Source organism: Malania oleifera, chromosome 10 (genome assembly GCF_029873635.1).
Source record: "Malania oleifera isolate guangnan ecotype guangnan chromosome 10, ASM2987363v1, whole genome shotgun sequence".
NCBI lineage: Eukaryota > Viridiplantae > Streptophyta > Magnoliopsida > Santalales > Ximeniaceae > Malania > Malania oleifera.
Genome location: NC_080426.1, coordinates 44087112 through 44114142, shown reverse-complemented (window position 1 = coordinate 44114142; position 27031 = coordinate 44087112). Strand labels below are relative to the sequence as shown.

Here is a 27031-nt window from a genome sequence, read left to right as displayed (position 1 = left end):
GCAGTTTGGGCCATCACGTACAGTGCGTTTTTGATGCCATCAGACAGGTAGCTCTTTGGCAATGGTGTAGGCTGCGCCTCTCACGTCACCCTCGCCCAAAATGACAATCTCCGACGACCAAGATTTTATACGATATTAGAGAGAGAGAGAAAGAGAGCATCTCCATGAACTCCGACATGGACGTTGAATCAGGTGCAGATGACCAAAAACCCTCGCTTGTGTGCATTCAATCTTCAATTCACGTTTTTCAATCTCAATAATGGTTAATGTTCGTTTTCCATATCTCTCCCTGTTGCTCACAGTAATAGAGTTTCTGGGCTGTGTTCCTTTGCTTCAGAGGCTTCCGAGCTCATCTCTCAAGAAAATTGCTCAAGTCGTCACATTTAAATGCTATGGTAATTTTGATGTTTGCTATATTTTTAATGAATTATAAGTTTTGAGTTTTAGTTATTGATAATTCTTCGTTTCATTACCGAGAAATTGTTTGAAATTGAATACTTGAAATGAAAAGACGTTAATTTTTTTTTTTTTTTTTGGAGAAGGAAAAGTCGTTGAAATACAGAGTGTTGGATTGTTAAATCATCTGGGACCTGAGAACGATCGATATGGTTATTCTTCAATGATTTTGAATAATCGAAGTATAGAGTTATATATATATATATATATATATATATATATATATATTATTATTTAAAAAAAAAAAATTTTCTCCTTAGTTTTCTGAGCTACAATTCTACGAAGTTTCGCCAGTGGATTCTGTATGACGATTTGGTTTGTTGTTAAGTTTGAGCAACCAAAGCATAAAACTCTAATCTTCTGGAGTTCTTCGAGCTGCAGAACGGATGGATTGTCAATCCAAACCTGCAAGAACGATAGGTTATTTTTTAGTAGCTTCATTGTTTGAATATTTTTTATCAAGTGTAGATCGTGGAGACTATGTTGTCCGTGAGGGGGAATCTGGGGATGGAGTTTACTTCGTATGGGAAGGAGAGGTAAGCTTGTTCTTGAGATTAAATTGTATACTTCATACTGTAATAAAATTGTTGTTATTGCTTGGCCCCCTAGAATGTAGGAATTGGTATATATTATTAGAGTTTGTTGTAGTTTATTGATTTAGCTTCCATGGTTTACAGGCTGAAGTTTCAGGATCGGTGAATGCTGAGGAAGCAGGTCATCCTGAATTTCAATTAAAACAGTATGATTATTTTGGCCACGGTGAGAATCTAATTTATGTAATTTAAGTAGCTCATTTTTAAAAATATTTTTATTCCTGTTCAGTTAATAACATTTCCATATAATTATTCATGAGAAGTTGTATCACAAACTTGAATTGGAATTTGGAAGTTCATGATAGGGTGCTGGTTTATTGGTATGTGATAATTCTTTTGAACAAATTTTTAGTCTTGTGTTCCATCTAAGGGACATTTGAAATTGTTGTTTTGGTACTTTGGGTATGGTCAGCACTATTTATTTTAGTAAAACCGATGGATTTAGCCCAAAGCATGTGGTAATGAAGCCACTAGTTTGATAAGATGGGAAAAGACTTTAATGTAGAATGATACTAATCATTTGATACTGGGGTTAGGTCTAGATTATGCAGTGATTGATTAAACACTAAAAGGTAAAGACTTAAAACATACTTGAACTAACATTGTAGATGAATCATGTGAATTTGGTTCTGCAGGTTTTGCAACATCTGGGCATGTGGCTGATGTGACTGCTTTGACTAAGGTGGCTGCAGTTTTCTGATATGGCTTTACTATAATGGATGCACTGTACCTAGCATTCAAACTCATGAACTCCAATGAATTATGTTTGTGCTAATAGAAGGCTTCTGATGTGATGTCTGTGATGGCAGCTGACCTGCTTAGTGCTGCCACATGAACACTGTACTTTGCTTCAGCCAAAGTCAATCTGGAGTGCAGACAAATCGCGCGATACATGTCCACTTGTGGAGAATATATTGCACTTGGATCCAATTGAAGTATATTTCCATTATGTTAAGAGAGATTTTTCTGTTCTATAGCAGTGTTTATGCTCTTTTCATACAATGTCAGATCATTGAAAATTTTCTGTTATATGTTAGTGCTTATCCTCCTTTTATATAGCTTGTAGATGTTAGATTACCATTTTATCCAAAAGCTTAAGCTATTAGGCTATAGGCCAACAATGGCTAACAATGTATATCAAGCTTTTGACACTCCATTGTACGTGCAGCCCAACAGTGCCTGGAGAGATAAAAAATTGCCATATAACAACCGTTATAGGGAATATAATAATTTTTAAACAACACACAATAAATATGAGCTACAAGACTAGAACCTAGGACCTGCTGGTAACCAGCTCTGATACCATGTTAGATGACCACTTTACGTAGAAGCTTAAGCCATTAGGCTGTGGGCCAACAAGGGCCAATAAGGTACATCAAGCTTTAACAGTAGAGATATTTGAATGTTATGCTTCTTGAAGAATGTGAATTGAATGTTCTTATTATGCTGCTAGCTGTCTGTAAGAATGCTTCAGTTAGGGTTGTAAACTTGTAATCCTTGAATATATCATACAGTCTTGCAATGCATTCCCTTCATATTATTAGCACAGTTCTTAAGGATTCTATTGCCTAAAAGTGCCCATTATTTGTTAGATGCCCTTGATTTTCATCAGTTATCTGTAGTGGGAAATTGCATTTTAACCCTTATTAATACTTACTAGAAATTCAATGCATTAGAATGCTGCAACCTTCCTCATGCTTATTAAACTATTTGCAATGATATTTTTGTCTTATTTATTTGCCCTATCTTTAGACTTCTACGTTTATCTTATTGTTTTCTATTTATACTCTGTCTGAAAATGGATTTTTTTTTTTTACTGAAAAAATCATTAGTTATGCTTAAATTATGGTGGAGACATTCGTCATCTTTGCGTGAATTACCTTTCTAAACTGTTGGCTGGAAATGGTGTGGAAGGGGAATGAAAAATCATGTGGCAAGAATTGAACTAAGCTAATAATTTCATTACCCAATGTAGATGAAACTCCAAGCTTTTCAAATTTATGAACTATTTTATCATCCAAATCTGATTTCTTGGGTCCTGTAGCGGTATCAATGAATCAATATATATAGCTCTTCATTTCAGGAGAATCGGTAAGGCTAATTTCTCGTTTTAATATGAGTCCTTGCTTGATTGAAGAAGCCTGAATGCTTGCTGTGTTGCCCAACATATGTTGGAAATGAATTTTATTTCGCTATTCTGCTTTCCTTATCATTATGTGGCAGAGTAGTGTTCTGGATCATTTACGCTTATATTAATTCTTTGTTTGTCTTGAAGGTGAACATATTCCAGGGGATTACCTTACCTGATGCTCCAAAATTTGGGAAGGTTTTTGGAGGACAGTTAGTTGGACAGGCATGATTAACTTGTTTCCATTTTTTCATCTTTTTTATTTTGTACTGCATGTGTGCCTTGAGAGACTTATGCTAAACACGGTAAACAGTTAGTTAGATAATATGGTAGTTATATAAATGGATTGCACAATCCCCTAATATGCACTTGCATCCATTGAGACATGCATAGCATGTTTTATCCTTTAATTTGTTTCTTTTTATTTTTGTTAGATTACCGCTTCACTTAAAAGATAAGCTATTAGGTTGTGGGCCAAAAGGTATATCAAGCTTTAACAATCCCCTGCACATGCAGTTCAAAAGTACATGGAAAGATAAACAAATGGCAATAACACCCGTTACAAGGAATACAATAAAATTTTTAAATGCCACACAATTAATGTGGGCAATAAGACTAAAACCCAGGACCTCCAGGTAACCAACTCTGGTACCACTTTACCTAAAAACTTAAGTTGTTAGTTTGTGGGCCAAGATTTTATATCAAGCTTCAACAATTTTCAATTCTAAAAGTAGGAGAGATAAATTTGGTAATTTAAGGAGAATTTCCAAGGCATGAAATTTATGACCTCAATCTTCTTCTCTTTGCTGACTTAGTGTCCCATAAAAGCCATCTTTCTTTCAGGAATTTCCATATTACTCTGTACATGATGTCTGCATTAATATGTATTGGATCATTTTGATACCCTAATGCACCAATTTATTTAATTTTCTTGATCTTCATCTGTGCGCTGGGATGTGGTGGGGGAGGGGGGGAGGGGGGTGTGCAGCACTAGGCTTCGTGCTACACAGCTGGCTTAGTCCATCATCCCTTCCTTGATATGCCTTTGTGTCATGAGCTAAGCTTGTTTAAGGCATTTTTCTGTTACTGCTTACCTTGTGTATATGGGATGGGTAATCATCATGTAAATAGTAGTATAAGTTTTATGCTTTGAGTATTTTTATGCCTTTGTGCAAAATGGGAGTATGATTCCTTGGTCATTTTTATATTTCCTAGTGTCAGAGCTAAAATAGCATATAAAGCTCTTTAGGGGAGGGTGATTGTTCATCAATCATTGTAAAATTCACTAGCATTTGTATACGTGTTTAGCCTACTTGCTTCCCTCACTAAACACATGTTGCCTATGATGGTGATGTTGATGAATTATGTTGCTTCAATGTTTACTGCATGCTTGTCATTTGTTTACATGAATTGCTTTATTTCTTCCGCTTACTTTGTATTCGACTATTGTGAATGTGCTTTTGTGGTAAACCACATTATACTTTGGCTGACTAGTTAAGTAATAGTGCTTTTTAGCTAGTGTTGGGCCCTTCACAAAGTGTGGAATGTTCAGCCTGTGACACCCTGCCAAAAAAAATCCTAATAGGATTTGAGCTTTAAACCTTCAAGCTGGAAATCTCAATTTCAAGCCCATATTTTTTTAGCTGATGGCTGTAAAAACCTGTGGCTTATTGTATGTAATTTTATTGTGAGAAATAGTTGTTTATTCAATTTTTATTTACTAATAATCAGGAACTGCCTGCTTTATTAGATGTCATAATATTTACTTGATCCAATATGTACTGAGTTTATTGATGTGCAATTCATATAATTAATGAAATCTAAGTCTTGCTTAGCCTTTAAAATGGTCAAAACATGCAGGCATTGGCTGCAGCAACAAAAACCGTTGATTGTCTTAAGGTCGTCAATAGTTTACACTCATATTTCCTTCTTGTTGGGGATTTTAACAGTAAGTAAATTTTTTTATGTTCTCAAGTGAGATCATTTATATCTTTTCCTTGACATAAATGATATTGTGTAATTTTTTATTTCCATATTTGTTATTATATATATATGTATGCAGTTGACTGACTCAACTATTCCTGAATCCATGGAACTGTTTCCTGGATCTGTGATACCTTTGCAGCTGCTCTATGTGAAAAATCATGCTATTTATATGATGGAATTTCAATATATAGCTGGTAGCTATTTTATGCATTGGATAAATCAAATTTAACGGCTAGTGCATTTTGATTTTGCTTAAAATATCTTATATTCCGCCAAAACGTTTAATATTCATTTGTGACTTTTTGAACGTATCTGAACAAAATGATTTTTGGAAGTCTGTTTCATCTAGCCTATTCCTAATCGAAGATTTATACTAGAACTTCACAAAATTTTCACTCTCCACTTCCTTAGGTGGTGAGAGACAAATGGGGATGCACACCTGTGCACACCCACACTCATAGGCTAGACCTACTATAAGAAATGTATGATGCATGCAAATGCTTGGAAAAAAAAAAAAAAAAATTAAAGGGAAAAGGGTGGAGTATCGCCTTAACCTCTATTAAAACCCCATCTGTCTCGTTTTAAAATACTATTATCAAGCTGCATGCAGTTTTGGGAAAAGCTTTTATGCCTTTCACATGGTTTTGTGCTTGAAATTTATATGGAAAATGGCAGAATCAAAATAGTATCTATTTATCACTGTTCAGGTGCACACACAGCAAGAATGGGTATTTGAAATGCTTCAATCTTTCACCATTGTTTGGATTGATACCTGTAATGGTTGCATGCATATTTTTCGATATCTATGTCTATTCAGTTAAGTATAGCACTCCTTTCATGGGGCAATACCTATAAAATGAGAAACTTATGGGCATTATGTGTGAATATGTTTTTGTAGTGCCAATTTTATATATAGTTCATCGACTACGTGATGGGAAGAGCTTTGCAACCCGAAGAGTAGATGCAATACAAAAAGGAAATATCATTTTCACATTGCTTGCTTCGTTTCAGGTAATTCAATTGTTAGAAGAGGATATGTTATTTTTGTAACTAGGTTATGTTAATGGGGGTATTTTTGTCTTAAGACTTCATTATTATTAATATATTAGGGGGCAGACCTGGACCTATACGTAGACTCCAGGAAACTGCTGCTCAGGTTTTCTTCTTTTTCTCTTCTTATCCTCCTCTTTTAATTTGCTCTCTCATCCATCTCTAGCAGTACAGCATGGTATCAGAGCATTGATCTCCTTCAAATCTGATTTATCTGAATTGATCTTGATTCTCTGTTTTCCATTTTTTTTTTCTTATCCTTCCCTAATCAGTCCTCAAATATGATTTCCTGGTTGATTTGAGAGTTGTCTAAGCACATTTTCCTCTTGCTAAGGTTGTGCATTTCATGCTCATTTGCTGATGAGAAGTCAGTCAGATTCTGGTTCTAGTATGCTGCTGTTGCTGTTTCTCTGTTCCATGGGCTGCTATCAGTTGCACTCTCTTTGTGGTTTGCTGGTGATGCTGTTTTTGATGCTGTGTGTTTGTAATTGATTGGTTGCAATCTTGTGGTTGTGGTTGGTTTTTCAATGGTTTTAAAGATTCATTTCCTGTTCTTACCTGCATGTGTTTCCAGGAGCTGCCAGCCATAATGCCTCTAGCTGCTGCCAGGTTATTTATTAAATGCCTGCAGTAATTTGCTGTGGTCTGCCCTGCTCTTCATGGTCAAGCAATTGCTTGCTCCAAGGATATTAAAAGACCAGTTCTATAGTCATAGCTAACTCTTGAGTTCTAGATGTTGGAAGGTCCGACATGTTGTAAGTTCTGGTTTTCTGAGATCCTGAAAGTGCTGTTTTGTTCTAGTATGTGCTGCCTGATTTCTTCTCAAGCTCCTTATGGCAATAATTCAGCCATGGATACTGCCTCTATCCATAGTAGGGGAAATTTTGGATGACAAGAACGAGGTTGGATTGCGATAGTGGCAGCAGTTGTGTGTTAGGACAAGGAGTTCATTATGGCACTTCTTGCACTTTGCAAATGTTGTGGCAAGGAAAAAATATTCCATTGATTGCTGTTAATATATCCTTGGAAACCAACTAGGGCCAATAAGTCTCTTGCAAAGGGTGACTTACTATTGACACTTCAAATGAACTTAGCTACTCAACTATGGAGTTGAGTACATCATCTACCGTGTCCTATAGGAGTTTAACCGTCTTTTTTACTTGGTTTTAACAGCTCCAAACTCAATCATTTACATCAAGTGCTACTATGGCCCATTCAGCTACAACTAGGATTCTTGCTTCTTCATCCTCCTCAACCTTGGTTATAGATTCTGGTGCCTCCTCCCATATGGCAAGTAGTCCTAATTTGTTTGAATCCTTGAACCCCAATACTCTGCACTAGGTTTCTCTTGTTGATGGTTTGGTTACACTGATTTTTGGTTATGGCATTATCTTTCAATTCCTTCTATTCCTCTTTCTTCTGTGTTATATGTGCCCAAATGTCACTTAGGACCTGCTATTAATTAGTCAATTAACTAAGTCTCATAGCTGCTCTTTGAGACACCTATGTGTTATTGAGTATCTTCGGAAGAAGAAGATTGGTGGAGGGTTTGAGAAGGATGGCCTGTACTATTTTGACGGTGATCACGGTGGATTCAATCCTTGTCATTTTGCTTCATCAATTTTTTTCATGATGTTTATGTTGATTAGTGGCACACTCATTTTGGTCATCCATTCCTTCAAAAACTAAAAGTGTTTCCTATGTTCGAGTTTGTTTCTCATTTTGATTGTTCTGTGTCTTAGTTGGGACAGCATATTAAGACATCTTTTCCGCCTGGAGTCAAGTCTTGTAATAAATCATTGTTTTTTCTATTCATTTAGATATTTTGGATCCATGTAGAGTCAAGAATTTGACCAGTCATCAATATTTTGGGTCCTTTGTGAATGATTTGTCGCGTATAACCTAGATCTATTTGTTGAAAGACAGGTCTGAGTTTTTGAATGTTTTTACTCAATCATGCCTGGAAATAAAAACTCAAGTCTAGCATTGGTATTCAAATTTTTTGATCTGATAATGCACTTAAATATGTTCAAAATGTGTTTCAGTCGTATTGTTCGGAAAAGGGATTATTCATCAAATATTATTGTTAATGGTTATTTGGTCAGCATTATTAGTATATTTTCAGAGTTATGTTGGTAGTGTGAGTTAGTAGGGGTATTATGCTCATTGGTATTGTACTTGATATATATTATAAATAGAGGGAGAGACCTATCATTGATGTGAGGTCTTCCATTTTAACCAATTATTCAACAAGGTATGAGACCAAAATCCGACCTAAACCCTAATTGCATGACTACTGCTAAATGAAACCCTAAATATAATAATAACATGCAAACCTCCTGCTGTAGAAGGATCATCAGCTGCAGTCGCTGGAAAAATCCTGGATGCTGCTGTTGTCTTCAAAACCTCAAGAAATACCTCATAGCTTGCAAAACTAACCACATAGCAAGCCACAGAACCTGCCAATCTGCCAGCTTGCAAAATTTCACAGCCAGAGGAACCTCCACGCACCAGCTTAAAGCTGGCAGTGCCACCCCATGCGCCAGCGCGTGAGAGTCTTCTGGGCAGCCATTTTGCTCTGATTTCCTCCCAAATGTCTTGAATCCTTCCCTACACCATAATACCAAGTTGTTTGACATTTTTTTGTCCAAAGATATCACCTTTTTAGTTGCTCATATGCAGCATTCTAGGAATGATTGTTTGCTTATGTCCGAAGCTGTTGGTCAATGTTTATTGAGTTCATTGAGGCCTGAAACAGTGGTATGGCTGTGTTCTTGATTCATTTTAATTTTGTTCATCGTGTGCTTGTGGTTTTCCCCAGTTGTTGAACAGTGTGTGTTGGAATGGTGTCTATGAATTCCAGAAGGATGTTGTTTGCTGTGTATTTCTGATCTGGTACTGTATAGAGGCTGTTTGGAACTGCTAGAGCTGTGTGCTGGTTTCTTTGGGGCTGTGTGTAAGTTTTTCGGGTGCTGTGGAAGCCTTATGCTGGTTTAGTTGTGACTCGTAAGTGGTGGGTCACCTTATTCGTGGTTGTTCCAATCGTTCCGGTGCTGTGTTGGCTTCTTGGAGCTGTGTCTTAAGTCTCTTGGAGCAGTGGCAGCATTTATACATTGATCTTGTAGGGCTGTGGTAGTGCTTTGTTGGGACTTGTTTGTGGTTGAATCAGTGATTAACTTGTTTGTGTTTGTTTTAGTTGGTCCAGAAGTTCACTTTTGGAATCCCAAGAGCATTTTTCTTGCTGTGTATTTCTGATTTGCTGCTGTATCGAGGTTGTGTGTGTGTTGGGATGGCATCCTTAAATCCCAAAAGTGTGTTTCCCTCATCAAGCATTTGTTCTGGCGAACAACATACTGTAACTGTCTCAGATGAGAGTATTCAAGGTTCCTACAATATGAAGCATCCCAACAAGCATCTCATCACATTCATCCTTTGTTCAGAAGGGTAATCCTACAATTTTGTATGTCATCAGGTATCTCTCCAGCTAGTTCTTGGATTATCGACTCTGCCTCTATTGACCACATGGCAGGTGGAACCAACTTCTTTTCTGCCCTCCAGTATCCTAAAAATCTACCTCAAGTTACCATTGCTGATGAGTCCACAACTACAGTAAAGGGGATAAGAACAGCAAATCCTACTCCCTCCATCTCTCTATCTTCTGTTTTGTACATTCCTGAGTGCCCTTTCAACCTCATGAAATTAGTAAGCTTGCAAACGTACTAAATTGTTTGTAAGATTGTAACCTTCTTTCAAAAATTAAAAATCCATTGTGCTATTTCTGCATGATGGCTCTATTTGTCTCTTTCCCTCTCTCCCTCTCTCTCCCCCTTGCAACACTATTCTTCTCCCCCCCTTGTGCGTTCGCTGCAATGAAGATTGGTTTAGATTATGACGAGCCGAGAAATTCAGATCAAAGGAAAATCCTTCAAACTGCATGTAGACAAGGGTGAGGGGAGATAATCTTCGCTCGTGGTCGAGAAGAACAGATGTGTTAGATTATTGAAATAGGCTGTTTTGTGGTTTGTCGACGGATTGTTGGTTTTTGGTTGGATGGAGAGGCATTTTCAGAGTTTTTGTAAGGGTATTGCAAGCTATTGGCTGTTGATTAGGTGGAGGAAGGTGGGAAAGTTCTTGGAGTTAGGGTTAGGTTGGAATTGTAGGAGATTTTTTGTGTTTATTCTTGACGGCGCAAAAGGTGAGGGATGGAGAAGCTTTGTTAGTGTTTTCTGTGGCTTGGTGAAGGAGTTACAAAAAGATTTGGGTGTTATGGTTGCAGATGGTCATCCACGTTTGAGATCATGGAGGCAGGTCGTGCTGGAAGGTAATATAGATGGAGGCGAGGGTTGCAATCGTCAAGCCCTCTCTGGAGATTGAATTATGGCAGCCGTTAAGGAGGATAGGTGCTGTAGGTGTGGCGGTGTAGTTTAGATGAACAGGGCTGAGCTTCCAAAGCCAGCAGCAGTTGCCATTAATTTGCCGAAACCAACCATAGATAACCAGTCATCAAACAGTCAACAACGTCCAAAGGCTGCAATCTTCGTCAACCAATCGGATTTGCCTAGGAAGGTAGTTAGGGTTCCAACGGAGGAGTCGTTCGTTTTAGAGGCTTCTTGGTTTGTTTTCCAGGGGAGGAAGCAAAGAGATATGGGATGGCTGGTATGATTCTTGTTTTGGACCTGGCCCAACAAATTGATAAGAAGAGTATTTCTTTTTTATATAAGCTGGGCCATTTAATTGAGCAAGCCCAAGACTTAGTCTTAGGTTACCACTTTACCTAAAAGCTTAAGCTGTTAGGTTCTGGGCCAACGATGTATATCGAGCTTTGACACTCCCCTGCACATGCTGCTTGACAGCACGTGGAGAGATTCACACATGAGAGATAACACCCAATTTAGGGAATATAATAATTTTTAAACACCACGTAATAAACGTGGGCAATGAGACTAGAATCCAGGACCTCCTAGTAACCAACTCTGATACCATGTTAGGTTACCACTTTATCTAAAAGCTTAAGTTGTTAGGTTGTGAGCCAACAATGTATATCAAGCTTTAGCACTTGGGTCCTCATTCCTTGGCTTCTATTCAGAAGGTAAATGGTGAAGGTTAGGATGCTGGATAGGGAAATAAGGAATTAGTCAAGTCGGAGCTGGATTTCAAGAATGGGAAGGACCAGATTTCAGTCCTTAGAGCTCAGGAAATGAGCAGTGGGAAAGAGGCTAAACTTCACGTTCAGAGTTCAACACTCCAAGCTTCAAGTCGATCTGATCAAACTTCGGTACATACCCAGAATATTAATAGTTCGGAGCTAAAATTAGAGTGTGTTATTAAAAATGTAACATTGCTGGAAGAGTGTTCAAAAAATAGGGAGGTAGGATGTAAAAATTCAGGAGCAATTATGGGGGTGATTGATGATATCATCTTGATAGCTTGAGGGTAGGAAGGTGTATGCTTGCCGGAAGTTAGCTCGTATGAGCGTCAAGAGGAGGAAGGTGTTTGATGAGAAGAAAATTCTTGTGTGACAAGGACAAAGCTTTTAAGGAGAGACTCTAGAGGAGAACTTAGCTTAGTGGAAGACTCTCTTAAAAAGGAGGAGGTTGGGTGCAGCAGTGAGGAGAGGAAAGGAAAGAAAAGGATGTTAGGAAATGGGGGAATATTTTGGATTTAAAAAGTGATGGTTTGAGTGAATTTGACTGTGATGGGGGTTAGTGTTGAATGAGATTCAAAAACAATGTAGTTATGCTACTAATTCTTGCGATGAAGTAGGGGATTTTCTTATGTTCACCCTGTCCCGTTGGAAGGTTTGGAGGGAGTGCCTATTTTTGAAAATGATGGTTAATCAACAATTCACAGTGTAGGGTTGGAATATTTCCTACTCCTTTGAAGGAAATTCCCATGGAGGATTTAGAAACTCAAGATCTTTTGGATAATTTGGATTTAAAGTTGAGTGATATTGGAAGAAATGAGGTTCGCTTGGATGGTGACAAAAGTTGTGAGTTGAATGGTTATAGAGAATTCGGAAATTTGAAGAGTTTTATGATGGAAAGGGTTTGAAATTATGGTGGCAAAAGTCATGAGTTCAATGATTATTATTTATTACAAGAGCTTTTGAAATTACATGAAAAATTAAACTTTCAACAACATTTTATTTACCCATTCATGTCTAAATTATCTATATCTGTATAATTAATCATATTTTAATTGATTTATGAATTTTGTTTATATGAACTTAATATGTCTAATATACATATTATATTACAACTATTGTACCTCCCACACAACATAGATGTATTTAATTTGTGATATATTAGTCTTAAAACATACATTATTATGTATATTAACCATTGCTAAAGTTTCATAAAAGAATTCCATTCTTTACTACTAATTTTTATCATTAAATCGAATTTGACATCAAAATCAAAATTTCCCTACTTTTGGAGTTTCGAAATTTTAGTCGAAATTGAAATTTAACACCTTGCCTCTACCTCCTAATAAGTTTGTGGTTGTTGTTGGATGTATAATGTGAAGGTCAATCCAAATGGTGTTGTGGCTCAATTGTAGGCCTGCCTTGTTGCTAAGGGATATACACAAGTGGATGGTTTAGATTATTCAGATTCATTCTCTCCAGTTGCTAATTTTTCTTCATTAAGTTTGTTCATCTCCCCAGCCACTACTTGTCGTTGGCCTCTGGTCAGTTAGATGTGAAAAATGCTTTCTTATATGGGTGGTCTTCAAGAGAAGGTCTATATGGAGCAACCACTTGGGTTTGTTGCTCAGGGGTAGTCAGGCTTAGCATGTTGGTTCAAGAAATCATTGTACAGTGTAAAACAGACTCCGAGAGCATGGTTTGGTTGATTCACTGTTGTCATACTTGAGTTTAGCCTCCAACAGTGTGTAGTGGATCTGTCTGTATTTTATCATCATACTCCATCTGATAGGATTTTGGTTTTAGTGTATGTGGATAATATTATGATTACTTGAGACGATGATCAATGCATCCAAGATCTAAAGCTTTTCCTATAGACTAAATTTTAGATTAAGAATTTGAGACCATTGAAGTGCTTCTTTTGGGTGTAGAGTATTGAGATCTTGTATGGGAATGGTCTTGTCACGGAGAAAGTATGTTCTTGATCTTTTAGATGAGACTGGATTGTTGGGATCCAAACCTATTGATACACCCATGGATCCTAACAGTAAGCTAGTGCCAGATATGGGTGATTTGTTGCCTAAGCCTGGATGGTACTAGAGACTTGTTGGAAAGTTAAATTATCCATAGTTATACTCATGAATTGAGAATTGAATCAAATAACAAGATTCAGTACAAATTTTGGAAAATTGATTCCATATTACATGCACTTATGTACAACAAAATTAAATAGCAAAACACATTGGAATTTCAACAAATATGGATCAATTATATTGTTAACTGCAATGACAACTTGCCATTGAAGCAAGTTTTGTAGGTTGAATCCTTCCATGATCTATTTAACTCTACATATGTTTTATATAAAGGAAAAACTAACCATCTACAAAAAATATACCGTTATCTATCCATCCCAGCTTTATTAAGTATCAAGTTACGGTAGTACATACTGTTATCTATCCATCCCATCTTTATTAAGTATCAAGTTACGGTAGTTTGCGACAAAACTATAAGTCTAACACGTGTTATTAGATGTCATCTTCAAAAACCAAAAAGATATCTAGAAGCCCATATCTTATATTCATAAAACAAAACAAATTAAACTCTAAACCATTTATAAAATATAGACTACAAATGTGCAATGTCGTGCATCATCATTCATCATTCCATTCCTCTAATGCAAGTCATTGTCATCGTCGCCATCATCATCATCTTCATCATATACCACAATCATTGCTTCTATTCCTCTTTTTCTTCTTCATCTCCTTCCTTATCATCAATCAGCTCAACGTCATCTTCTTCAACATTTTTGCCTTTTCCTTTACGATCAAATCTCAGGTTCCTTGGCCCTATATTATCATATGATATTATTAAATTATTAAAATATGATATTTATTTTTAAAGCTCCACCCTCCATTCATAAACTAATTACTTAGACAGCAGCAAAAATAAAGTCATACAATTCATACCTCTCTTTCTTTTGTTTCTATGCCCAACTCCTCCATTTCCTTCAAAAGCACTCATCGACATTCATCCATGAAATGTCTTCTGGTAGACAAGAGTCTTCCGTTTTGGTAATCCATTCATCATCTGATTCCATGTCTAATAAACAAATTGGAACATATGTCTCACCACTTTGTTGCCTTCTTGCTTGCCTTAGCTCTTGTTGAATGTTGAACTTAAAAAAGAAGAGCATTGGTTCTTTATTGTTGAATTCAGTTCCTCTTTTTTTGGAGTGGACATGATCAAATGTGCTCCAATTTCTCTCACATCCTGTGGCACTACACGTGAGACTAAGGACTCGTATTGCAAGTCTTTGAAGCTCGTTGCACTCCTCTCCATAATGCTTCCACCATAAAGCGGAGGACTCTCATGGGCTTTGAGAGCAATTTGGATCAAGAAAAAAAGAAAAAGAGAAAAAATCAAATAGGGAAATTGCAAGAAGTCCAAGTCCGAAATTCGCTAGGAGACAGCCTGGACATATTTCCGTATTTTAATCATAACTCTCTCATTTGATATCAGATGGGCGTGATTCAAGTGGCGTTGGAAAGCTTACGGAAAGAGCTACAATTCATTGTGTGATAGTATTTCTCTAATCCGGACGTTTATTGGGTCAAAAGTGGGCCACAATCCAAGCCCGGAAACCACAGGATATTTTTCAGCGTTTTTTTAAATTATTCCGTTTTTAGGGTTTTGTTGAGGGACATATATAAGCTAAACTTTTTGTGAAGAAACGGGGATACTGGAGACTTTAAGGTTTTCTCTAGAGTTTATTTGTCTTTCATCTTAGGATGGAAAACTAAAATTCTCAAGTAGGGCTAGGGATGAACTTGCACACTAGATGGTATTTTCAATTTATTTTTAATTTATGTATTTGATTTTCAATTGCTAAACTCCTTTGTTTTATCATTCTCAATTCAGTGTTGATGTTTTCTTCTCCGAATAATCATAGAATTTATTCCGTTTATGGATTCGGTCATTCTTTTTCTATTGAATGGATTAGTTCTTTGATTATGTTTGGATCAATTATTTATCTATATTGATTTACTTCTTTGTTGCAATATCGCTCCCTGAGTATATTGTTGTCGTTGGTTTTTTTTCAATAGGGATAATAATTTACGTATTCTAAAAGTAGTGAATGATTTTTCAAAGGGTTACATTTGGTTTAATTTTGGTTTATAAATCTATACCTTCCGATTAGGAATTTTGGGAATAGAGTTCCCAATTGAGTTATTCAATGAATTAAGAATAATTAAAATACCGGATTTGTGCAAGGGATTCCCGACGCTTTACTGTTCGTCAAATTTGGGTACTTTTTCCGTTAGTCACTTTGCTTCACTTTAATTTGCATTTAAAATTAATCTTTGTTCACCATTAATCATTTAATATTTTTCTTTAGTTTTTTTGTTCCTTCTGCTATTCTTTTAATTTGTCTCTCTGTGGAATCGACACCCCAAAGCTGTGCTACTACTACCATGTTATTCTTTGCGCGTAATCACATAGCCACATACACCCCTCGGCAATGGTTAACAATTTTATGTTTTGCATGTTGCGACATAAAGAATTTACACTTCTGTAAACAGCAGCACACAAAAAGAAATGCAACAAGGCGTTACAATGGACAAAATAATTTAATAAATAATAAAAATGCATCAATTTCATGCAAGAAGTCTTAATTTGTCATATGTTGCATGTGCTATTGGCAACTACCATAATGGTGACGCATCCTGTCAAAAGGTTGTGATAAAGAAATTCCTTGGTCAGCTAAAGAAGTTATACAAAAACTAGTTCTTTGTGAGCTTGGGGTGGTAGGCTCATGCATGAGACCTACAGTGGTTAACCTATACTACAAGAAACTAGGTCGTAGTGTGAGCCCCAATCATCAACCCTTGTACTATGCCTAGGGTGGTTAATCCTTCCCAAAGTACATGGTTCATGAAAAATGCGGTTATGTCAATTTTTGTTAATCAATGATAGTGCATTAGAAGTTGATTGGGATACAAGGGACAAAATAAATAAATAAATAAATAAGAAAAAATCATCAATGTCATGCAAGAAGGCTTAATTTGTCATATGTTGCATGTGCTAGATAAGTGGACATCGAAGGAGAATGATGAAGCAATTTCTTTTCAGTTCAAAAACACCAATGGGGGCACCAATAACATGAAGTTATGGTTTATACGCCCACCCACTGCTCTAAGTCAGCGCATCATCTCACATGTGACATGCTGGGACAATTTAAGTCCTTTCGAGACTTTACTCCATGGATTGCCATAGCCTACTGGGAGTGGGCATTGGGGAGAACTTGTTCTGAGGAGGAGCGATGAGACTTTGGTTAGCATTCAGCTTTATGATGATTGAATAGTTTTGTTGTTTATGTACAATCATGGTGCTTTGTCACCAATTCTCTTGAATCTCTACAGACCTCTGTTGGAGGGATTTTTATTTGCTGGACTTGAAGGTGAATGGGAGACTTTCCATACCAGCGAATTTTGTGATGTGCTGACCTTAGTTTTGGAGAAGTTATGGACTTTGGCGAGAATTCAAAATTTGTCCTCCCTCTCAGCTGCATATTCTTTTTTATACACCTATCATTTACCAAGATTGCTTAGATTGGTCGTGGATTACCTTGTCATCATAGAGTTAGCATATAGGCTTGGTTTGAGTTCTCGTTCAGCACCGATGTAAATTGTAAAGTACGAAAACCTGTTTCGTGCAAATCCTGCTAAGGATGGAAGATCTGTGGAGATTGTGGTTCCTTTAGAAGTTACACAATATTGCGAGCGTGCACGAGTTTTTCAATGGTAACATGAGAAAGGTGCATTTACCTACCTTACTTAGCTACCTTCTGAAAGAAATTTCATAAATTTGAGGAAGGTAAGCACAAAATGTTGCCATCATGGACCATACATTACCTTAAGAAAAAATACTAACATAAGGGAAAAGAGAAAAAAGGAAAAAGTTGAAACAAAAGGTTGTTTGCAATCTTTTATGTCTGGTGCTATGGCAATGGGTTTATGTTTCATGTTCACTTGCTTGGCAGGTGGTTTCAAGTTTCAACTATATATTGGCACAGCCATGCATTTTTGAGTAGTTGAACATTGTTCTTTGATTGCCAACACCTCTCAATGGAATGGCTGGGTGGTCCTATATGATATTCAGTTCTTTCATTGGCTTTGTACTAGTCGTGTGTATGTGTTTGGGGGGGGGGGGGGGGGGTGGGGTGGTCTGTGGCTTTTGGAGCTATTAGCTTTTTTTTTTCGGTGAGAAGATGATACATTTTGGCAGACAGGATTAGGACGCACTCAAATTTCAAGCTTCATTCTTTTGGACTGCTTGGTGGAGGGATTTGTTGGGCTGTTTGGTTGGTTTATAGGAGTTTTGGGAGGGAAAAGTTAGAGCAGACTTGTGCACAGGAGCATGCTAATTTCTAAGGATGGAAATGTCATGGGGATGAAACATGTAAACTGGGATCGAACATGTCGGCATTTATGCTATTCATGTGGAGACTTGGGTTACCTATCTAGAGAAGAACTTGGAGTCATTGTCTAGATCTCTCCTTTCATAGTTTTTTTTTTTTTTCCTGATAAAGCATTATTTGGTTCCAGAGCTGCCTACTAGCTTTTTTCTTCCTATGGCATCCTCTATTTGTCATTATAGTGCCTACCATTTTCTTGAGTAACAGTCCCTTCAGACAGTATTGATGATAGTGGGCTAGTTTTTGGCTAGTTAGGGGTGATTGGACTTGAGAAGCAATCTTGTGCCATCTCTGCGCATGGTCTTTGAAAATCTCCTCCTTCTTCTCCATGTGCTTAAGGTCATCTCTACCAGGGCTAATGTTGGCATTGAAATGGCAATCTTTCAAATATGATTCAGCCATACCATGCCATCCCCTCACTTGGATTGTGTTGAGTGAAGGCAAATTTGAATAAACCACTCTTAAAAGAATGTAACATTAGTTTCTCCTTTTTTTTTTTTTTGAAAAAGGGGGGGGGGGGGGGTGGGGGTGAGCATGTTTTGGCATTACATTGGCAGGTGCATCCTAGAGTGGCCTTACCCGTCATACCTGTCAAAGTCAGGGACCTTGTTGGTATAAGAACAACTAGTACCTGGTAAAGATTATCCACTTCAACGGATCCAAAGGAATGATGCCCTGAATCGATCTTATTTTCTCTAATATTTTCACTTTGTTGACCATTCTAACTTTGCTCTTCATTCTTTGGACTCTGCTTCTCTCTCTTTCTGTTGAGAAGTCTATTTGCCTGAGACATTGGCATAGGCTGGAGGTACATTATAGGTTGACTGTGGAGGTGCAACTGTTGGTGGGACAATGAAGACTGCATGACAAGCATATGCACTAGCCTCTGGCATGGCTGTTTTAGAAGATGTTGAATTGTGGTTTGGTGCAGGTATTGGGATATCAACCGTTTTTAGAACCACGTGCACTTTGGCTTTGGACATTCTTTTCAACATCTCCTGGATATAGTTTATAAACCCTTTGTAAAGGATCCATTCTTTTCTCAAGGACAGCATTTGTCTTTAGAACATTTGGAGTTTTTGCCATTTGAGGATGGTGCAAGGCAAATGAACATGTTTGAACCAGACCTCCCAGAGGGGGCTTTGCACAAAACTTTTTGATGGAGCGCAATTTTGTTTGAAAATGATTTTTCTGAGGAAATTAGAGAGAGAATAAAATAAAATAAGAGAATTTTGTTATCAACAAAACACGCCATGAAATATTGTTTTAGAGTCTTGCCCTAAATGAATGTCATGAATGGCTTTAAATGACCTCTTAGGTGCAAGAAAAAAAATGAAGGAACTTATAAAATGCAAACATGTATGTTATTTTAATAAAATAAAAAGTTTGGTTTATTTGAATATTAAAGATATGGTACTAAATGTCAAAGTAAAGAAACCTAAAAATGAAAACAAAAATTTAAATTACTAATTAAAAAAATCAAACTATATTTGAGTTTCTAACCTTTAACATAGCCAGAAGAGTGAAGAAAATGAAGAAAGGTGCCTCAAAAATTTATTTTAGATATTCATAGCCATGGTTATAGTGTAGCAGCCCAAGGCAATTCATAATGGTTGTTACGATACCATAATGGGCAATATAGGCCGAAGAGGTTGTGAATCAGGGGAACTCTAAGATATTGCCCTGTAATTGTGTGAGAAGTCACTTAATTAATGGCTGATATGATCTTTACGCACTGATCTTTAGAACTATGTGTGTGAGAGAGAGCCACAAAACCCAAAAGGGAGGAGGGAGGGAGAGAGGTTACTATGGTAGTGCTGGCAAGGCCCACTCCATGGGGGAGGGTGGGAGGGACAGTTGGAAAATGCGGTCAAATGTTTGGGGTATTATAATTAGGAAACTTTGCGAAGAGTTCCATTACAATTAGTGGGTGGTTCTGTGAAAGTTAAAAGAAGTAGTTTGATTTTTATAATCTATGGTATAATCTTATAGGGAGGGAGGGAGACAGTTGGAAAATGTAGTCAGATGTTTGGATTAGTGTATGTGATCCAGGAGTGATGATTCATACCAAAGGAGGAAGTTTTGCACAGAGTTCTATTACCATTAATGGATGGTTTTGATAAATTTAAAAGTAGTTACTTGATTGGCACAACCTATGGTTTAATCTTATATCCATTATAAAGTAGCACAAATTCTGAGAGCCCTGCCATGGCCGAATGGTTGAGCAGGGACAGAATGGGTAGACATGATTGGCTAGGATAGAAGGTTGGTGCAGGGTAGCGGCCGTGGCATAGCTACTTCCGGCCACCTCTTCATGGATAACAAAGGGACAAAGGGGCAGGGTGACAGATGTGTGCCCAGCATGCGCTTTCTTTATTTTCTGAATTTGATGCCAAAAATACTTTAACTCTTAATGCTTGTCTAGACGTTTGACAGGTTTTTATTGACCCTGTTATTTCCAGGTTTCAGTATATCAAAATATTTTATGGCTTTAAGCAATAAAAGACCGTGTTTTTGTCCATATGATTTCAATATTTGGATCAACTGATAGTTAATTCTATTTGTTTTGGCCTTGTCTAAGAAAAGAATGCTGCAAATATCTCCAAATGTTTGTAAAGGGGGGGGGGGGGGTGGAGAACATATCCTCAAATGCTTTTAACTTCAAGTTAGTTTTGCAGAGAGAGGAACTGGGGTTTGAACATCAGGAAGCAACTATGCCATCTGTGCCTGCACCAGAGACGGTAAACCAAAACATGTTTACTTGTGTGTATTATGTTTCTATTTGATTGCTTCCATGACCTGTGAACTTCAATTTACTGCAGCTTCTATCAATGGAAGAATTGCGTGAGAGACGCCTTATGGATCCTCGTCTTCCCAGGTAAGATTCACATTATTTCATTTATAATTAAAATATACATTTTTGTGTATAAAATTTATATAGTTCCAATAGATAGATTCATGAGTCGCTCATTCCTTGATTCTATTTTTTTGTACTTAGGCAGAGCATTAATGACCACTGCAACTTAGTTTAAGCATATGATGATGATACTCATACCTGGAAACATGTATGTCCCCATGCCACATTTTCATTTGGCTTTGATGCTGTCATGTTAAACCTGTCATTTCTATATTGAATGCTTATTCCTAGGCCCATGCACATGTTAAAACAGATAGGCGAAAGAACCCTTGTGTTCCCTCATAGAAGGTTCTGCACTTGCACTGGAAAAGGAGATCCAGTCTTTAAGTTGATTAACTTGCAGGAGACTTGCAAAAGGGACTAAGAAAAGGCATGCAAAAATCAAAGAGAAAACAAAAGCTATGTTTATAATTTTATACGTCTGAGGCTATTCTCTGTAACAAGCATAACCAACCTTAAACTTGTTGCAGATTGGGAAACCATTGAAGGCACTTTCTCCAGATGTTTGTGTGCTTTGTTATGATGATTTAGAGCATCTCATTTTTTTTTTTTTTCGCATTGTGATTTCGCTTGGAGGGTATGGAACAAGTTAGTTGCTGTTTTGGGAGTAAGTTGGGTTTTTCCAAAATCGGTGGAGGATATTTCATTTGTGGATTTTGGAAGGGAAAGGATAGGGCTGCATTATGGAAATGTGGTTTCTTTGCAGTTTTTTGGGGGGGTTGGGGGGGGGGGGGGGGGTATGGTATATTTTAAGGGAAGAAGTTGAATTGGTTGCTGGTTCAGGAAAGTGTCATTACTTGGCCTTATTGTAGCATGTTGGGTTTGGGTATTTCTTGGGAGTGAGCTTTCTGGAAGTTCAGCAAGATTGGGGTAATCTGATAGCTTAATTTTTTCTTTTCTTTCTTTTGTTGTTTTAGTTTTTCCTTCTGGTTTGTTCCAGGTTTTATTGGGAGATGTCTTGTTCTAATTTTTTGTTATTTCTTAATCTATTAATGAAATCTCTTCTTTTGCTATAAAAAGAAAAGTCAACCATGTAAGAATGTCAGAATGAATTAGCTAAATTTGATTAGTGGCTTATTTTATCTCTCTACTCCAGCAGATGCCTAATACAGAACACAGGCAGTTAGCAGTACTTTCTGCAGTCATAATTTGAGAATAAAATAAATTTGGAAATATTTATTCTGGACAAAGCTCATACTGCCATGTAGAATATTTCTCCTTATGAATGATTAGCATGTTGGACATCAGCTATGGAGCATGTGTATGATATACATACTCTAAAATACTTCTCTGCTTTTATCTGCTTTGAAAATGCAAAAACAAATGCATTTGTTGTACATTTTTATTTTTGGACTCATGGAAAAAGTCATTTCTTCTTTTGTTTACCATCTGAAGTCCAGCAGTATTCTTAGTAACTGTAAAATATCAGAATTTTCATTCCCTACTCGTCAGTTAATAAGCTTCAGACAGTATTCTGTATTTATGATATGTGACCTGGATTGAGCTGATTGGAGCAAAAGGATTCATGTATCCGACCCTGAATAGTCCCAAATATTCAAGCACAAAGCTGTAGTTGTTGTTGCCAAATAACATTCTACTTGGGTTGAAAGCCTATATATTGTCTAGCTCAGCATCATCATCATTTTGTCTGGACTAGCCGTTATTTTGCATGATTTTCCATATCATGTAGACAAATGGAATTTTCTTTGTTACTGATTTTTTAAATTCTATTTATTATCTAGCTTAGCATCATCATCTTTTTGTCTAGACTAGCCATTATTTTGCATGATTTCCATATCATGTAGACAAATGGGGTTTTTGGTTTTTTTTTTTTTTTTTCAGTCACTACTTTTTAAAATTCTATGTAAAACATATTGCTGAGGATAGTTCTTCATTTTTTAAGAATTTAATGTTAATGACTCCTAATAAAATATTTATGAAAGTAAATAATTCGATAAATAACTGAATCCTAACAAAATGTTGTTGTAACAGGACTTATCGGAACAAGGTAGCCACATCAAAGTTTGTCCCTTGGCCCATTGAGATAAGGTTTTGTGAGCGCACTACATTCACGAATCAGAATAAATCTCCTCCAACGTTAGCCCTGGTTCCTTCCATATATGTTTATGTCATAGGTTCCTGAAAATCTCCAATATTTCTTTGTTCTTCTCATTGTTTTATCCCTCTGTTACAGTGTCACGTCTGCCAACTTTTATTTGATTACAATGCCAAGTATGGATATTCATGTTTGTATAATTTTGCAAATTTACATGCCAAATCTCCTTGGACTACAATGGCATTAATCTGCAGCTTGAAATACTGGTTTAGGGCAAGGGAAAAACTTTCAGATGACCAGGCTTTGCATAGGTAAGCATCTTCTTTCTACACTGGATTATGATTGGGGCAAAATAAGCACGTGGGAAATTAAGAAGATGTGGTTCTTAGCTATGTTTAATTTCGTTGGAAACCCTCTTTTTGTTTCTTTCTTTTGGATGCTAGTATATTTTATGTTTTGTTTCTTTATATTTTTCTTACTTTTTTGCCCCCCCGTTCATGGCCTTCTGGAGGAAGATTGATCTTTTCTTGCTTATTTTGAATCTTGCATCGCCATTGCTTCTTTGCAATCAGAGTTAGTTTGTGTGGTCATATTATTTTCCCTGCAGTTCACTCATTTCTTGATTCCTTGAGACAATTTATTTTAATATTCTTTATGGTATATTTACATGATTATAATTTGGCAAGTACCAACAAAAGCTTAATATCTGTAATGGTTTGTCAGCTACCATCTTCAGTAGGTACATCTGAACTAATATGCTGGATGAGGATCCAGTTTTTCAGATTTCTCATTAAATTCTTTACTGGTACTATATGATGGTGTTGCAGATGTGTTGCTGCATATGCTTCAGACCTGATATTCATTTCAGTAAGTTTGAATCCTCATCGTGGAAAAGGTTTGAAGGCAACTTCTGTTAGTTTGGATCACTCGTAAGTATCTTTGTCAGTTTTTAATTGTATGCTGAAGTCTTTAATGGGGAAATCTGTGGAAAAAATATGCTGCTTTTTCTGAATTTAGCTCACCAGGGTTTTAGGAGGGGAAAGATGTTTCTTTTTCAAAATTCTTTTTCTCCCTTGGAGTGGACTTCTGGCAGGGGAAGGTTTCCTTTGCAGCTGGGGCCAGTTTGTGTCTCTTTCATTGGCCTCTAGTTAATACCAGGCTCAGGCCTACTATCAAAAGCCTGCAGTACTGGTTGGACCTAATTGTTGCAGTCCAGTTTATGTTTCAGTCTTAGATGGGTCATTGGGTCTTAATATTCATGCCTACTGATTAGCCTGACAGCTTTGGTTACTTCAGCCTTATTCTTTTCCCTTAGGAACATGGAAGAACTTCAATTAATAAACATGATCACTTGACCTTTCACTAAGCCACATAGGGTTCAAATCTAGCAAGAATTTGCTTATAACCCTTCTTCTAGCTGAAACTCAATCGTACTTGTGTATAAGCCCAATTCTTGCCAATAGACCTGGTCTTTAGCTCTGTTGTTGCTGGCCCAGATTTGGCCCTAGGGTAATGCATGTGTCAAGTGGAATTGTGGGCAGTATTGTTTGCTTCTCGCTCCCCACCCCCCTTTTTTGTGGTTCGTTGTTTCATGTAAGTAGCTCCTTTGTGACCAGTTAGGTCATGGGTTCGAGTTCAAGGAAACAGCCTCGCTGCATAAAAACAGGGTTAAGGCTGTGTACACTGTGATGACCCTCCTCCTGGAGCCTTGTGACCTGGGGACACCCTTTTTGTCGTCTCATGTATTGTTGCTCTTCAGGGGGAAAAATCAGCAATGTTTGAAATGCTGATGTATTCGTATTTTGGTCTTAATCTTATGAGACTTGCCTGCTCATTGGTTTCTCTATTGGGGTTAAGTATCTCATTCTACCTTAATTTTTGGAATCCATTGTATTCAATGGTAAATAAATTCTTGTACGTGTGTGTGCACAATTTTTTTACTTCCTATTTTTTAAAGTCTGGGCTGGTGAATATAATGACTGGTTTTTTTCCCCAACTATAACTGCATGATCAAAGTCACTCATTACCATCGAGGCCAAGGGCATAGCCTAGCAGTGAGGCAGTTGTTTCCGACACATGTTGTGGGTTCTTGCCTCACATTTCCCCACCTCCTCCCTCTGGCGCAGTGACCCCAAAAAAGGTTCACTCATTAATGTTTTCATTGTGCTCTTTTTTTTCCTTTTTTTTTTTTTTTTTTGTAAATTAGCCAATAACTTTTCTTTCTCTTTCTATTTTTTTTTTTTCTGGTGCCTGACCTGTACTTTCATAAAGGGCGCTTGCCTTTTTTTTGCTCCATGGATGATTAGTAAGTAGGTTATTGAGAACTTTTGGTAAGCTTCTTTTCATTACTGAAAACTATTCAATGGGTTTCTAGAAATATTTGGGGCAAAGGACAAATGCATTTAAGCCCTAGGGCAAGATTCTAAAATGGATTTCTAGAAATATTTTCCATGACTTTGGGATCATGGATTTCAAGTCTTGGATTTGGGATTATATGGATTTGGATAAAATGCAATACAAAATTGTATTGAACCTTGTTGAATTTCAGTAAAAATGAAGTCTAAGGCCCAGAGTCTATGCTCCCAAACACAGCTTTAAACAACATATTAAAATTAAACTAAGTTAGTCTAGTTTGGACAAGGACAAAAGATGAAATGGACGCATTCATTAAAATTCAAGAACTGAAAAGCTAATTTAACACCGTTATGTATAATTTTATCTAGATGCTTAATTGAGCTTCTGCATTAGATAGGTTAAGATAATTTGTGTGTGAAAAGACACAAACATGTGCACATATGCTTGCAATGAATGGTTGCATTAGTGAGACTTCAACTGCACTTGGAAATGAAGCATCCATGTGGTAGGACGATGGGCCTTGCGACCACCCAAAAGATTATTTGCAACTTCTGAGATAGGCCTTCATTTCTTGGCATAAATATGGCTTCCATGAAAAAGGTTTCTGCATTTGGTAATGAATTATGCATAATTCTCTTTAGTTCAGCTTCTCAAAAAGGAGTTGTTGGCTGGCCTCATTCCACAATTTAGTAACATGAGATGAAAATGAGCCTCAAGTTGATGAGATAATTCCTCACCAAGCAATTTCAAAAGGTTATTCAATCCCATTATCATTTCTTGTAGCTTTATTTTTTATATGAATTGGAAGCATGACTTCAACCAAGGACACTTTTGCTGGCCAAAACTCTGTTTTAAACTTTCAAAATGGTTAAAATCAGCCAGGCATTGCTGTTCGAGTTAACCATGTCGTCACTCCAAGAAATGGTGACTCCAGTTATAATGTAGGCATATCCATATTTTACTATGACTGATGTTAATGTGTTGAAAGCTTATTTATATAAATACAGCACGTCCCTGAGTTCATGATGGACACAAAACTGACTTGCATCTTATTCCTTTTCTCATAATGACTGATATTCCTTTTGCAGAATTTGGTTCCATCGGCCTTTCAGAGCTGATGAGTGGATATTATTTGTGGTGAGTGTGGGAAAGTGTAGTGTGTGTGTGTCGATTCACCATGGTTCAGCATGATGCAAAATCATGTTTGTTATTTTTGCAGATGGTAAGCCCTGCCGCCTCTAATGCACGTGGCTTTTGTTCGGGTCAAATGTTTACTAGGATGGGACAGGTAAATTGTTTTAGTGACTATTGATGTTTACGCATTTGCAGCAAACATGTTTCTCTTTCTTTTGCCCTCGGATGCTGTGATGCTATAGCAATTTTTTTGTTGATGGGCAGCTTGTTGTGTCAGTGACTCAAGAGGGCCTCATTAGGAAGGCAAAAACACTAGATTCGGATGTCATATCAAAGCTGTGAATGGGGACGCTGGGGCATGTGGATAGAAGAGCGTTGCCCTGCATTCTCAATGAATCTTCTCCACTCATCTGCTCTGATCAATACCAGATATTGGGTCACTGTTCTATAGCATTTTTAAGCAACTGAAACTTTGTGCACAGAGCAAGCAAGTGCCATTTTTTGCCCCCATCAGGAGTAGCCATACGGTTATTTGCGCTGATCATTTTTGTTTGTCGAATCCTACCACTAAAAATTAAGCTAAAACCAGAGGATTATTTACTTTGGTGACTTTTTTCTTCTTCTTCTTCAAATGAAATTTGGAAATTCTCAGAGATGCTATCATTTGTTCTGTGTCGAGAAAGAGATGAGTAGCATTTGTCCTCAAAAGCTTTTCCAATAGCATCCCAAATTGACGCA

The 27031-nt window shown here is 37.1% G+C and overlaps 1 protein-coding gene across 4 annotated transcripts; it reads left to right on the top strand.

Annotated features, from left to right (window-relative positions):
• On the top strand, window positions 1-27031 carry LOC131166183 (acyl-CoA hydrolase 2-like). Of its 4 annotated transcripts, XM_058124512.1 has the most exons (18): window positions 16-192; window positions 303-395; window positions 925-992; window positions 1134-1215; window positions 1685-1731; window positions 1859-1984; window positions 3325-3402; window positions 5038-5125; window positions 6062-6174; window positions 6273-6319; window positions 20510-20572; window positions 20654-20709; window positions 22741-22756; window positions 23059-23115; window positions 23632-23733; window positions 26248-26296; window positions 26379-26447; window positions 26558-27031. In XM_058124512.1, exons 1-18 carry the CDS (start codon window positions 165-167, stop codon window positions 26633-26635), a joined length of 1260 nt encoding a protein of 419 aa, XP_057980495.1. In that variant the 5' UTR covers window positions 16-164; the 3' UTR covers window positions 26636-27031. The 4 variants fall into 4 exon arrangements, 3 of the variants coding, with proteins under 3 accessions (XP_057980493.1, XP_057980494.1, XP_057980495.1); XM_058124510.1 differs by lacking the exon at window positions 6273-6319 and having other exon boundaries at window positions 1-192; window positions 22943-23115; XM_058124511.1 differs by lacking the exon at window positions 6273-6319 and having other exon boundaries at window positions 1-192; window positions 22741-22845.

What these genes read in the sequence shown, in the direction of transcription:
- LOC131166183 (XM_058124510.1), top strand. Translation starts at nt 165, where the DNA reads ATGAACTCCGACATGGACGTTGAATCAG. An exon ending in GAGGACAGTTAGTTGGACAG is followed by an intron (nt 3,403 to 5,037) that starts GCATGATTAACT and finishes CAAAACATGCAG; the next exon opens with GCATTGGCTGCAGCAACAAA. An exon ending in ATGAGTGGATATTATTTGTG is followed by an intron (nt 26,297 to 26,378) that starts GTGAGTGTGGGA and finishes TTATTTTTGCAG; the next exon opens with ATGGTAAGCCCTGCCGCCTC.